Below are 14,228 nucleotides of genomic sequence, written 5' to 3'. Positions count from 1 at the left end.
TCATGAGCATCTAGAATGGAAACAGGGAGATTTGCCCACTTCCTTAGCTCTAGCACACGTCCATCCCCAGCTCATCATTCGCTCAAGCGATCGGGAGTGCTGCTGGTCTCTGCCGCTCTTTCCCTCTTGCCCTGCGCTGGAGTCTGCCCGGGAGCTCCCTGGGAATCTGCTCTCCTCCAAGCTGCTCTTCCCTTGACTGCCAGTGTTTCCCCTCATTTCCCCTCCACGTTTGCTTATAACAAAACTTGTACCGGAGAGGCAAACAGTGGCTCCCCTTCCTGTAGAAAACCTGCCACCGTTTTCAGCTCCCGCGAGTCGCGGCAGGACTGGCAGCCAGGATCCGCAGCGCCTGGGTCGGGAACCACCTCGTGCTCCTCTTTTCCCACTTTTCCAGCGTGGCTTTGTTTTGGTGTGAACAGGAGGTGTGACGAGTCCCCGCTCGTCAGCAGCGCTGACGGCCCCGCGCTGGCATCGGTGCCGCTTGGGCAACCAGGCGCAGCTGGAACGGTTATCGGCTCCGGGTCCCCGTGGGCTTCCGCTAGCAGGTCACATCCCAAAATAACACTGGGCAGGATTTCAAGCGAAGAAACTCCGGCTTTGGGGCTGCAGCCAGCCTGGAGTGTGAGATTCTGCGTGAAATAGTTGGAATCCCTCCAGCGTTTTTGATCTGCATGGCAGATGAGCAATAAAATGCATTTAAAAAAAAAAAAAAGCAGCACATTGGAAACACGTGAGGAATTCTCCAGGCCCTGACGTTTCCTTCAAGTTGGCAGAGTTGCTGCTCAGGCTCGCCTCCCAGCTCGGCTCCATTGGCTGTGCTCATGGAAGAGGGAAAAGGAGAACCCTGCTCGTGCGCCGCTGCTTTCTGGGTCTGATCCTCCGTGGGGACAAAGCGAACCTCTCTGGCCCGCTGTTCCACTGGCTCCGTCCAGAAACTACCAAAGGCAATAATGCTCCTATTTTATTTTATTTTATTTTTTACTTTTAAAAATTTTTTTTTTTATTTTTACATTATTACTTTTTTTTTCTCATTAGGATTTCTCTGCTATAACTGTACTTAAAGCAGTCTGGAGTAATATTTATTTATTTATTATCTCCTTGCCCAGTTTGTGGTGCGCTTCAGTAAATGGGGTCTCAGAGTCTGAGTCTATCCTTTAGGTCTGCTTAAATATAAAACCCCATTCCTGCCATCCCAAGAAAGTATTTGATAGGAGGAAAATGGCTCTTTGGTGATGAGCTGGCAGCGTTTTGGTGTTGCTGCTTCTTTCCCTCGTAGAAATCGCACTTTCTGAGAAACGTGTGATCTTGCACAATTCCAAGCTGAATAGTAGCAAATTTGGGTTGCATCAGCACCGCAGAATTTGTCTTTCTTTGCTGGGGAAGGGCCGTATTGTTGGAATTCACAGAACTTGATGGAAATTTAGGGAAGTGGCTTGACGGGGTTATGTGATTTGTACGGACTTGTCTTGCTCCGGTTCCTGTGCGTTGCCCTAGCATCCTAGAAGGGTTTACGTGCAATTCATGGTTAACGTTTTTAAAGTGGGAGCCTTGGAGCAGGGAGGCCTGTGTTTGCTGTACGTGGTACATCAGCACTGCGGAGTTGCCCTCGCCTACCCGTCCAAAGCAACCCTGCATTAACCTGCCTAATTAAAACTGAATGGTTTAGGTGGCTTGCGGTGCTTGGGGTAAGCTTTGCTACATAGGTTGAAGGCATCAGCTTTAAAGGTTTTGATCTAGTTGCTTAGGAGCTGATGTTCAAACAGATTTTAACCCTGCTTCATCTCCTGCGCTGCATATATGTTTGTGGCCTGGCATTGCCAAGACACGTATCCTTATTTTTCCCGTTTCACGTGGGAATGTTGCTGGTATCATGTAGAGGACAGTGGCTGCCTCTGCTCCTGGAAGCAAACACCCTCTTGGAGGTCCCTTACAATCTGGACACCAGGAGGTTGAAAAATGGAGTATTTGGATGTGTTTGGTGATTCAGCCTAAAAGTAGCTTAAAGAATTCCAGGAAAATGCCATCAAACTTTAGGGATAGTTTAGATTAGACTGAATTGGCTTCTGGACTTTGTGAGCCCCTCTGACTAGTGGGAAACTGTGATGTGTAGCGTACACCAAGGACTGAAGTTAGGTGGGATTCATCTCCCTCTTAAATAGGAGATGCAGAGGGGAAAAGACCTTTTTGCTCTTTTTTTTTGTGTTTGACGTTTTGTAATACAATATGTTGGACATACCGTCCTTTTACTCCCACTTTCGATGACTTTGCTGTGCGAATGTGGGTTTTGTCAAAGTTGTCCTGGGGAAAAAAAGAAACAAGTAGCTGCATGAACTAGCAATAACTCCTGATGTTATTTATGATAGGAGGGTAATGCATGTAGCAGGTTCTTGTAGACGTTATTTATTTATTTATTTATTTATTTTCCCTGCAAATGTGTACCTTTCATTGATAAAAAAAAAAAAAAAAAACCACAGCTTCTTTTTTTCAGGAGGGTATTACTGCAGCAGTAAGCAGATACACCTCGGAGACTGTCTTGCAGGAAATGATCTCCCACACAAACAGTAATGGAAGGGGAGGAAGGCCGCTCTATGCACTAAGTCATCCCACCAAGGGGCCAGCCTTTGCAGCTCAAACGTAACATTTGCCAGCATTTGTTCGAAGCCCTTTGACCAAATTTTACTGTCCGAATAGACAAGATGGCACTATTGCTGCAGACCTCTGCATACCATCTAGCTGATACTCAACTCTCCCATTTGCTTGTCCTTTTTGAATGTCAGCGTCTGTCCGATGAGTGTGACGAGCTGGTTTGGTATCTACTGGTGCTTTCTTGTTTCTATGTTATTCCAATATTCCCCTTCCGAAGAGGTGCTGAAGCACTTGCTGTCCAGCCGAGACGCTGGGATGTGGTCTCAGAGCTGTTCTGCACGTCACCTGGCAGGCAGCTCTTGTGAGCAGCAGGCTTTGCTTGCCTCTGGGGGCTCTAGCTTTGTGGGATCTGGTGTGTGAGGTCCTTCTGCATTGCACAGAGCTGGCAAAGTGTTACCTGAACTGTTGCTAAACAAGGAATCGTCCAGCCAGTGTAAATGAGACCCGAGCACCCAAGTTATTTATCAGTTGGCTTAACTTTTCTGCGTGGTGTTTGAAAAGAGGTTGGCTCCGTTTGCACTGGTCAAATCAATCCTGTTTGGATCCAAAAGGATTTCAAGGCTCAGGCCAGAGCTCTTCTCATCTGGGGTGGATGATTCTTGATTTGAGATCAAGAATAGGTAGGTGATGGGAGATCACCCAGTAGGTGAAATCCGGGTAAGCCTGGGTATGTCTGCCGCCATCCCCTGAATTGGGAGCACCGATTTTATCCAGTTGCTGGAATAGTCGTGACTTCCCAGTGTCTCTTCAAATGTGCCCCCGCTGCCTATTCATCCTCCCCAGTCTTGGACGCTAACAGCTCCCTTTGCTGCAGGCCGGGTCTGAATAGGTCGTGCCCCTTATTATGAACCAGTCGGTACAACTGTGCCTGCCGGGTTGGCACGATGCCCGCCTGGAAACGGCCCCGTTTCACTGTCTTGCCACTGGTTTTTGGTGCTGTAGTTTTGTGGCTGCTGTTGTGGCAACTGGGAGATTTCACCTCTCTTAAACAGGCTTTTCATGCTCCTCTCTTTCAGGTTGGATACACGCGCTGGGAGGGGTATTTTCCCACCCTCTGAGAAAAAGCTGAAGTTTAAAAGTTGGCAATCTAATAATCACTGTTTTTTTTTTTCCCCAACTCTGAAGAAGTGGGAACCCTGGAAAAATGCTTCACAGTTTTCTTTTAAATCTCTATATTTAGTTTGTTTTTATCCATCTCAAGCAAAGTGGCTTCCTGGCTCACCTAAGGTTTATGAATTAATTATGGGGAGACAGGAGTTCTCTGCCCTCCAGAGGCCAAGCCACATTACTCTTCCAGGCTGTGATCATGTGGACCGTCTCCCCTATTTGCAGTTTTACAAATCTGGGGGACATATTCATTAATTTCTAGCTGAATTAACTGAATAACTTGAATTAAAAGAAGCAAAGAAGAGAATTGGCCACTTTTCTGGACCATCATCAAGCACCTGACATAATGACTGGGGAACTCTTGGGTTCAGGGACATTGCAGTTACCTCCACCTGTGCAGCAGCTTTGTAACTTACAATAATGTGAACCAGGTTCATTGATCTCAATTTGTAGTAAGCCTAAGGGGAAAGTGCACTCTCTCATGGCTGTGGATGAAGGAACAGTCTCACCTCTCTTTACTTTTGCCTGATATGTCTCTCTGTGTATTGCAGGACCTGTCTGGTTCGATAGATGATCTGCCCATGGGTACAGAAGGAGCCCTGAGTCCTGGAGTAAGCACATCAGGGATTTCCAGCAGTCAAGGAGAGCAGAGTAACCCAGCTCAGTCTCCTTTCTCTCCACATACCTCTCCTCACCTGCCAGGCATCAGAGGACCCTCCCCATCCCCTGTTGGATCTCCTGCTAGTGTTGCTCAGTCCCGCTCTGGTCCACTTTCACCTGCTGCAGTACCAGGTATCGCTCTTTGGCCCCTGTCAGTCCTGTGATGCAGCTGCCTCATGCAGCTGAAAAGTGAATTAAAACAGCCACCGAGGAGGAACTGGCCAGTGATAGTATTACATGGTCATTAAGATATTGTGATTTCACTTTATCTGTTTTAAAACACATCCGCAATTGGAAAGCATTCAGCGAGAAGGGTGGGCTGCCTAGCAAACCAACAGCATTATTTTTCCAAAGTTTAATAAGGAAATATTCATGTGACTAATCTTCCCCTTGCTCTTCCTTTTCCTTGCTGGGGCAGACATGAGCTGCTCTTGAAAATACTGGTAGTTCTGATATTTAGTTCTCTTGCATCCTGACTTTCGTGGCTTGTATTTTTGATTATTGACTAACCACCCTCCTTTCTGCTGCCCAGGCAATCAGATGCCACCTCGACCGCCTAGCGGCCAGTCAGACAGTATCATGCATCCTGCCATGAACCAGTCGAGCATCGCGCAAGACCGAGGTGTGTGACACGAGTTAGAAGCTTTAACTAAAAGAGCTGTAAAGCCTTTGTAGAGCTAGAAAAAATACTTGGCTTGATGGCGTGGATTCTGGTTGCCTCAGCTTTGTAAGCTGCAAGTGCTTCAGGCACATTGCAGGAAATTCAGCTGCTGGCCATGCTTTACCAAGCTCTTTAATGTTTCATCCAGGCTAGTGGTTTGACTTGTAAGGTGTTTTTTCTGTTGTGTTTTCTACTTCTGCAATACTCAGTTTTGCCTGACTGAAAAAATGGAATTTGAGTACATTGCTCCTTTACTAGCAACTGCTAAGGCTGTCACTGGAAGGATTTTTAGTGAGTTGCACTGCTAATTACCTGCTGGTCTCTCTGGTGCCCAGGTTACATGCAGAGGAATCCTCAAATGCCTCAGTACAGCTCGCCCCAGCCTGGCTCAGCCTTATCTCCCCGCCAGTCTTCGGGAGGACAGATGCACGCTGGAATGGGGCCGTACCAGCAGAACTCCATGGGGAGCTATGGACCCCAGAGCGGGCAGTACGGACCTCAAGGTGAGGCACAGAGCGTTTCTCAAGGTGGCAACCGAGCTCAGGAATGCTCAAGATCTGTGTGTGCTGGAATATCTCTTGTCTTTGATAAACTGTGTTTATTTGCCTTCTCTTAGCGCGTGGGTAATGAAAAACAGTACACTCCTTATAAGCTGGAGGGAGCAGTGCTTCGTGTAGCATGTTAGAGATTGATGAAATACCCTGCTTTTAGGGATAGCTGTACATCTAATTGTAGGCTTCTTCCTCTTGATTTAAAATGGTACAGGTCCTGCCTCGAGTACAGCGGCAAAGATGATCCTGTTCTTTTTGGAGAGGAAATTTGATGGAGTTAAATGATTTGGAAAGGGTTAAGGGTTTGTTTGTTTGTTTTGCATCCTATCCTGGATCATTTAGCTCATTCTGCTCTGTTGAGGTTTGGGAGTGTTTCAGGCAGCTTTTGAATCGATGTTGTTACTTGGCTGTGTCAAAACACATTTTATGTGGTTTATATCCAAGTACTTGACTTTTTGTTGAGGTGTTAACACTCCCCCTCATCTCTGTTAGTGATCTTTAAATATTTGCTGATTGAAGATTTTTATAGTGATTCATAAACTGTCTAGTTGAATGATGTTGTCTTCCTCTCTCTTTATCTCCTTAGGAGGTTATCCCAGGCAGCCAAACTACAATGCTATGTCCAATGCCAACTACCCCAGTCCAGGAATGGCAGGAAGCATAAACCCCATGGGAGCAGGGAGCCAGATGCATGGGCAGACTGGTGTGCCACCATACACCGGCCTTCCTCCGGGGAGGATGAGCCATGCGACCATGGGGAACAGACCGTATGGACCCAACATGGCAAATATACCTCCTCAGGTGGGCACAGGGATGTGCCCCCCACCGGGTGGCATGAACCGCAAAGCACAAGAGGCGGCGGCGGCCGCCGCTATGCACGTTGCTGCCAACTCCATCCAGACCAGGTAAGGAAGGAGAGGTCCTTCGGACTCTTGGGAGGTCCCTTGCCCATGTCACGGCCAGGGGATTTTAAAGCTGTGGATGAAATAACCCGAAGCTGGGGGAATGCTGTCTTTGTGTGTGTGTGTGTGTCCTTGGAGGCATATTCATCAATCTCAAATGTTGCAAAGGAGTAGAAGTTGGATGAGCAGAGTTTTTGAATATGCTGTCATTTGCGTGTTTAGGGAAAAATTAGGAAATATTTCTAATATTTGTAAAAGAAATCTGTTTAACTTGGATATCCTTTCAGTTGGTTTGGCTTTCTGGTCTGCTTTGAAGGGTCAGTGACTTGCAAGATGCTGTGTGTGTGGTAGAGCCCATAAATCTGGTAGACAGCCATCCAGCTGCATTTGTCTTAACCAAGGCATTGCTCATACAGTGTAATGAACTTTTTCCTTTTAGGGTCCTAATGAGCAGCTATGAAATGGGAGCTGGAATTCAGCACTAAATTTGTAACCGTGTTCTGTGCTTTTAATTTTTATTATTCTGCACTTCAGAGTAGGTATATGGTGCCTATCGGAGTGCCATGAGAGCCATAAGCTTGCTTATAAATGGGGTTCCCCCAGTAAAGCTGTTAGATTTGGATGGATTTGTGATTTGACTGGGCATTGTGCTCTTTACGCTGACTTGCATTAAGGGTTTTTGGTGTGTCTGTGTTCGCTGCCTCCCATTATTGCTAAGAGGTCAAGCTTCCAAACACCAATAAAGGCCTGGATGCACAGCTTTCAAATAACAGGCTTCAGTGCCAGTTGTGTACAAAGTTTCCCATCTCTACCTTTAATGCTGTGTAGCTTATATTACTAATAAGGAGGGGAGAGTCATTAAATTCTGCAGGGACACTGCCCTGTCCATCTTTACAGATAGTATATCTTTACATAAATGTGAAGAGCTGTAGCATTTGCAGATCTGTTCCTCCCTGTGGAGCTGACTGACTGACTAGCTGAAATGAAGCTAAGTTTGGGAATGCAGTAGGTGAAGATATGCAAATGTTCAGAACTGAAGTTACTCTTTCAAGATGGTTTATGTCTCCTTATCTTCCAAGAATGAGGCCTGAGGTCTAGAGTGGTTAAGCTTTATAAGAGCCCCCTGATCTTTGGTTAAGCTTTGGTGGAAGGCAGAGATTGTTTGGAGAAAGTCACTTCACTTCTTCTGCAGAAAGTCTCTTTTAGTGAACCTACTTTAATAGAAGATCCCATGATAGTATTTAATATTTAGAATAGAAGTGTGTTCGTTCTTGTTCTTCTTTAGGCCTCCTGGTTATCCCAACATGAACCAAGGCGGGATGATGGGGACTGGACCTCCTTATGGACAGGGAATTAACAGTATGGCTGGCATGATAAACCCCCAGGGCCCTCCTTATCCGATGGGTGGGAATATGGCCAACAACTCTGCAGGTAAGCCTTGCTGTTCGCTGGCACTCGTACTGATTTCATGGTACTGGGGTAAATTTGATATTAAAGCTTCTGTTTAACTTTCTAGGGATGGCATCCAGTCCCGAAATGATGGGTCTTGGGGATGTCAAATTAACACCTGCTACTAAAATGAACAATAAGGCAGATGGGACGCCAAAAGCAGAATCCAAATCAAAGGTAAAATGTTTTTGTTTTCTGATTTTTTTTTTTAAACTCTCTCTCTTCATGCCTTGTGTTCAAGGCAGTAAAATCATCACATGTCGACATGGTATCTATCCTATTGAGAGTGTTTCCCAAGAGAAGCCTGATCTGATTTGTGTTTCTTACCCTGAACAGACTTCTCATTAGCTGGTTGTCTTTATAATCCTTGTAATATGGGATCCGATGCTGCTCGTGACTGTGCTTATTGCTCAAGGGTGTAGGAAGCAAGTTGGATGTCCTCTTTTGGGTTGTGCTATGCTTTGGAGCATGGAGCAATAAGTGTCTCAAAAACGTATGTGTAAATGTATTTTAGAATAGACTGGCTATATTTGCAGTGTATTATCTGAAAGCAAAAAGGGGTTGGGGTTGCCAGTGGAAGTAGATTAGGAAATCCTATGTGGAAGAGCGACCTAAAGGACTTTGGGACCTCTAAAATATATTAACAGGTACCTGATATACCTAGAGAATTGGTCCTCATTTCTAAGTACTCAGGCATCTGTCATCCAGGGGCTGCTTGAGCTTGGACTGTGCCTGTAGTTCCAAGAGGATTTTCCAGGAAGATCCAAGAATTTACTTTTGCAGTTCATCAACTCTTCAGAAATAAAGCCCTTTCCTCGCAGGGCTTCCAGAGGTGTTTCTTATACCTTTGGGAGTAATCAAACTCAACTGCAAAACAACTTTGTAGTTTTAGGAGTTGTCACCCATCACGATGGAACTGCCAAGAGGAGTATAAACAACCCTGGGTTTGTTTCTGGTGCAGGCTTGGAATCAGTTATCACCTCTCAGCTGGGAGGTGGTAAACTGGAGTGTTGCAGTTGTTTCACAAACAAACCTCTTAACTAATCCCTGTATTAAAGCCAGAAGAAGGAAGCAAACAAGTTCTTCAGGGAGTCCTTTTCTTGGTGTTACTGTTGTGGTTTCAAAAGAACATTCAAAAAAGCCATTTTTCACCCTGAGCCCTTGGTCTCCTTTTTGTGCTGCTTGAAGGAAAATACACTCTGCAAGCTTGACACTGGTACCAGAGTCTGCAGGACGATTGAGAAGCTCTTTCTTCTGCTCATGTGCTTTGGTAGCTGCCTTTCTGCTTATGAAATGGGAGCCTCCTGGAAGCTGCAAATAAGGGATGTTGTGTCCTCCTGGCCTGCAAGGATTATCTCGTGCTAATGGACTTCCGTCCAGAACATGAAATACACAGTAGTGCTTTTGAGTTCAGCAATGTTAATTTTACTTCTGTTGCGCTCCCTCCCAAAAGAGGCCAGGACCACGTGCTGAACATGGATTTCATGTTCAGGATGGTGCATCAGCCTCTTTCGTGCCTTTGTTGCCCTGAGACTGCCTGCAGCTCCTCACTTTCCGTATCCTGTCTTCCTGGATACTGATGCATGAGCAATAGGAAGCCCATATGGGAACTTGGGTGTTCATCTGGGTAGCAGGAGATCTCTGCACTTCTGTCAAGGAATAGAGATCACTTGAGGGAGGTTCCTCTCACACATACCAGTCAAGCAGTTGCTTGGGACATGTTTGTTTGTTTTTTCCCTCTTTGCACTGTTTTTTGTCCGTTTATTCTGGCATCCTCTCCTTATGTAAAAGGAGAGACTGGAAGGCAGTATTTGCCATGGTAGAATGCAGCAGCCATGGGAAGTAGAAGTTTTCTTGTATATTTAGCAAGGAAGCCCACAGAGGAGCTCTCAAAAGAGATGTCTCTGCAAAATTTCTTGAGGTTTGTTTGGTTTCCGTAGCTGTGAATTAAGCTCGTTTCTTAATATTTTTGTCAAATAAGACTTGTCTTGTAGACTGACCTTGATATAAAACAAGTGTAGACCTATGTGTAACAGCAGAATTTTGACTTTTGAACTTTTCATCTGACTGGTTTTAAAACCATCTTGGGTATGAAACGGCTGATTTTATATGCTCAGTCCTGATATCTTTTTGTTTCTCCTAGAAGTCCAGTTCTTCTACTACAACCAACGAGAAGATCACCAAACTCTACGAGCTGGGTGGCGAACCTGAGAGGAAGATCTGGGTAGATCGGTATCTAGCCTTTACTGAAGAGAAGGCCATGGGCATGACCAACCTTCCAGCAGTAGGCAGGAAACCCTTGGACCTTTACCGGCTCTACATCTCAGTGAAGGAGATTGGAGGATTGACTCAGGTGAATGGTCTGGTAGTCACACGTCAAAGGAGTTCAAAGGGGGCTTTGTTGCTAGGTCCAAGGCATGACCAGCTTTTCTGCAGGTTTCATTCATTTGGTGATTTTAAAGAAAACATATAGTGCTTATATCTCTTTAAACATCTCTTTAAGTGAGCCAAATGTCTTTCTGGTCAAGAACAGTTGGCAGTGAGATCCACTTCAAGGGCTTTCCCTTCCTCCCTGTCTAGTGCAAAAATGGGTGACATTGACTGTCTTTGCATCTGGCAGTCTCTGTGGCTAGTTGTTTTGCCACTTGACCTTATCCATCCCTGTTTTGAAACTGTTTTCTTGAGGTGAGAAAAGAGAAGTTTGCTTCATTCTCAGAAAAGGTTGCTCCTCGTTGTTGATAAACACTACCAAAGATGCTCCATTTTTGTTTTAGCTGGGAGGTGTTGGTTTCTTTTCAGAAAGTGACTCAGGAAAGAGGTAGCTGGGATTTTGAGTTTAGAGTCTCTTGTTTGGTCATGCAGGTCAACAAAAACAAGAAATGGCGCGAGCTAGCCACAAACCTCAACGTGGGCACGTCCAGCAGTGCAGCCAGTTCTTTGAAGAAGCAGTACATCCAGTGTCTCTATGCCTTTGAGTGCAAGATTGAGCGAGGTGAAGACCCTCCTCCAGATATCTTTGCAGCTGCAGATTCAAAGAAGTCTCAAACCAAGATACAACCTCCATCTCCAGGTGAGTTTAGACACTGTTTTCAGGTGTGAGATGACTCTGTGAACCAGGACATTGTCTGTGCCTGGCAGCTCCCTGTGCTGTGGGCCGGGATGGTTGCAACCTTCTGCCGAGGCCCTGAGTCTGCTCCTAATCAGATCTCTTGTTAGTTGTATAGATTAAATTCTCTCCTAATGTGGGAATGAGTGATAGTGGAATAAGCTTTGCCTTTTGTTGGGAATATTTTGCTTTTTGTGTCCCCCATCCATGTATGAAGCTTTTCGAAAAGTAAAAAAAATACATGCAAACACACGTACGCACACGTCTGTGATTACTGGTGCATCACTACAATATGGAAGTCTAAAGTCGACTTTTTGAGGCTATCTGTGCATATTCTAGCAGCAGTCCTTGCTGTTGCTTAGCTTTAGGAACCTTCTAGAAAAGCGGTGCTTGCTTTGACTATGCAAGTAACTACCTTCTGGCAGTAAATGCTTGACGTGGGTGTGCACTCATCTTCCTCAGGAATTCTTTCTGTGTTTAGCAGGAGACAGGGAGGCTTTTCGGAGGCTTTGTGCTCAGAGACCTTTGTGAGCCTGTTTGGGAGTGGGATGATCTAGGGTTTGAGAGCTTTAAAATGAACTTTTAAAAATAATCTTTAAAATAATCTTTATGCTGTTGCTGCAGATGTAATGGAGATCTCTTGTTTCTGAACATGCAAGCATAGAGTCCAGTTCCAATTTGTTAAACCAAACCAAAAAGAAAACACAATAAAAAAACAGAAAACAGGTGGGCTAGCAGGACATGTTACACTGTCATCTTCCGGAAGTCTTATTGTTTCTTTCTCATTTGTGTTAAGTTTGTTGCTTGAGTTGCTGCTGAACTTGCCAAGCCTTTAAGCTTCAGTTTTCCGGTTTGTCTTGCAAGCAAAACCCTCATCTGCCTTTTCTGGTTGAGAACCTGTTCCTGTAGGTGAAATAAAAACTTGATCTGCTTTGAAGTTCCTCTAATGTTTGGGAAGAAAAGTCCTTTTTGGTTCTGAAATGTGGGATCTCTGTCTAGCTCATGAGGAGTGGAATAATGAACCCTTTTTTGATTGTACTGCAGCTGTATCTCAGTTCTGCTAATCCCTTGATCGACAGAGTGGTTTTCTGAACATCACTATTCTCTTGGCAACTACATTTAACTATCCCCTCTGTCAGAGATTTCTTTTTTTATTTTTTGTTTTAATTTTATTTTAAGGATTCTGTCTTTTCAGTAGTCAGGAAACCCGTCCCTGTATGGATTCACCCTTGGTGTGTTTTGTAAGATAAAATGACTTTTGTGTCATTAGACTAAAATTCTGCCTAAAGTGGTTCCTGAGGTTCATTTAAACTACATCACAAATCCCATCCCACTTTCTTTCCAAAAACTCTTTCTTGCCAACTGAGATGTCAGGAATAGAGATGCAAAGAGCACTTAGAGTTTATCTGCATAGGGCTGAGGCATTTGGGAAACCACTTAAAACTTCTCGTAGCACTCGGTACCCGCTAGGATGGGTTAGATGGTGCATTCATTCTTATTTTGTTTTAGCTAAACTGATATTCTGTGAAACTCTTCAGACTGCTTCAGAGTGCTGTGTAAGACTAAGCTCTTGCTGTAGCACTTCAGCAGGAGGAGTTTGCAGGACTGGTACCCCTGACCTCACATCGGTGCAGCACGGTAGACTTGATCCATAGGTTTAATTCCAGCTATGAGAGGTCTGTCCCGTGTTTCACATTAAAACTGCTCTCCCTGCTTGTCTTGGTTGGGACTCCTGCACCTGGGAATGTGCAGAGCAAAGCACAGCTGGTTGCTCACATCCTTTCAACGAGACAACTTGGCATGTTCGTGCTACAGCTTCACTGTCCTTCTGCTCTCTTGCTCCCCCGGACCAGCAGCAACCAAGGAGACTGGAGACAACGTTGTGTTGGTCTTTTGACCTCGACTCCAGCCTTAAGAGCCTCAGAGACCCAAGCGCTGAGTCCTAAAAGGAGCCTTCTTACTCCAGGGCTTGCTGAGGTCCCTGCAAGGCAGCATCCTCCAAGGAGTCACCCTTAAATAAGGGTGCATTCTGCCTTAAATATCACTTTCTGTGGCTGTGGAGTATCTAAAGACCTTGCTGGGTTGTTGTCCAGGTAGAGCTTTTGATACCAGAACTATTTTCGGTGCATTTGTGTGCACATGTAACCCTCCAAAGCCCAAAATCTTTACAGAAGGGCCTTGCCTGAAGTGACCTGGTTATTGCCTTGCATGGATTCAGCATGGATTTCCTGCAAACTTTCTTGGATCATTCTTGCAAACGGCAGCAGGTCCCCACAGAGATATAATCAGTCTGCGCTTGGGTTTTAAATCCCAGAGCGTGGAATTGGCCTGGCTCCAACCATGTGTAAATCTGTGAGTGGCAGGGACAGCAGGGGATGGGGGACAGACACCAAATGACAGCCACATGGGGAGCATCTTGGGGGCCTCTTCCTGCCCACGCCAGCACTCGTGAGGCAGTGGAGATGAGCAGCGAATTCCTGGGGCCAGGAGGGGATCCCAGCCACTGCTGCGTGTGCATGGCAGGACTCATGAATGAAGCGCCCTGCTGAGCTCGGCTCTGCCCGCCCTTCTTTGGAGACCTCTCCGGGCCAGGAGGGAGTCGCGGAGCCGAGGACAGGGTGCCAGGAAGGTGGTGTGTAAACAAACATGGCCTGGACGTGACCTCGGAGGATTTTAATGAATAGCTGAAATGACTCATCAAGCAGCAGGGCTGAAGCTGAGAGATATCGGGTGCCGGGGCTGGTAACTAGTGGAAACATTAATTAAGAGTTCAGATCTTGCCAGCTGCAAGGAGCATCTGAACCTGAGAGCTGCCGCCGTGATCCAGGGGCAGAGCAGAGCTGGAGCGGGCAGCGCAGCCGCATCTCGCACAAGGGCTTGGGATTTCTGCTGGGAGCTTGCTGGAGCATAAAGCGGCGCATGCAGAGCCTGGGAACCTGCTGGATGAGTTTGTCGTTCAGTAAAAGATCCGGCATCTCCAGCATTCCCTGTTCCAGGAATCCTTGGGAGTGGTGCTTGAATTAACCTGCCCGAATTAACCCGCTGGAAGGGTGCAGCAGACAGAGCAGCCTTGTTCAGAGCTGCGTGGTGACTTCAGCTGAAGTGCTGGAGTTGCCATCCCACATAAAGGACGTGATGCTGCAGGA

General features: G+C 45.9%; 1 protein-coding gene across 1 annotated transcript in view; it reads left to right on the top strand.

The window, feature by feature from the left end:
- The window catches only part of ARID1A (AT-rich interaction domain 1A), a 53,978-nt gene that overhangs the window by 32,082 nt on the left and 7,668 nt on the right, over positions 1 to 14,228 (top strand). Inside the window, exons 5-12 of the mRNA XM_026043361.1 lie at positions 4,305 to 4,545; positions 4,946 to 5,035; positions 5,410 to 5,577; positions 6,212 to 6,530; positions 7,813 to 7,958; positions 8,044 to 8,153; positions 10,120 to 10,329; positions 10,839 to 11,046. Coding sequence (XP_025899146.1) covers positions 4,305 to 4,545; positions 4,946 to 5,035; positions 5,410 to 5,577; positions 6,212 to 6,530; positions 7,813 to 7,958; positions 8,044 to 8,153; positions 10,120 to 10,329; positions 10,839 to 11,046 — 1,492 coding nt within the window. The remainder of the gene's footprint in view (positions 1 to 4,304; positions 4,546 to 4,945; positions 5,036 to 5,409; positions 5,578 to 6,211; positions 6,531 to 7,812; positions 7,959 to 8,043; positions 8,154 to 10,119; positions 10,330 to 10,838; positions 11,047 to 14,228) is intronic.

This window comes from Nothoprocta perdicaria, unplaced genomic scaffold, assembly GCF_003342845.1.
Source record: "Nothoprocta perdicaria isolate Ctin4 unplaced genomic scaffold, notPer1 scaffold_33, whole genome shotgun sequence".
NCBI classification, from domain to species: domain Eukaryota; kingdom Metazoa; phylum Chordata; class Aves; order Tinamiformes; family Tinamidae; genus Nothoprocta; species Nothoprocta perdicaria.
The sequence above is the reverse complement of the archived record's forward strand: the minus strand, read 5'-3'. Positions and strand labels throughout refer to the sequence as shown.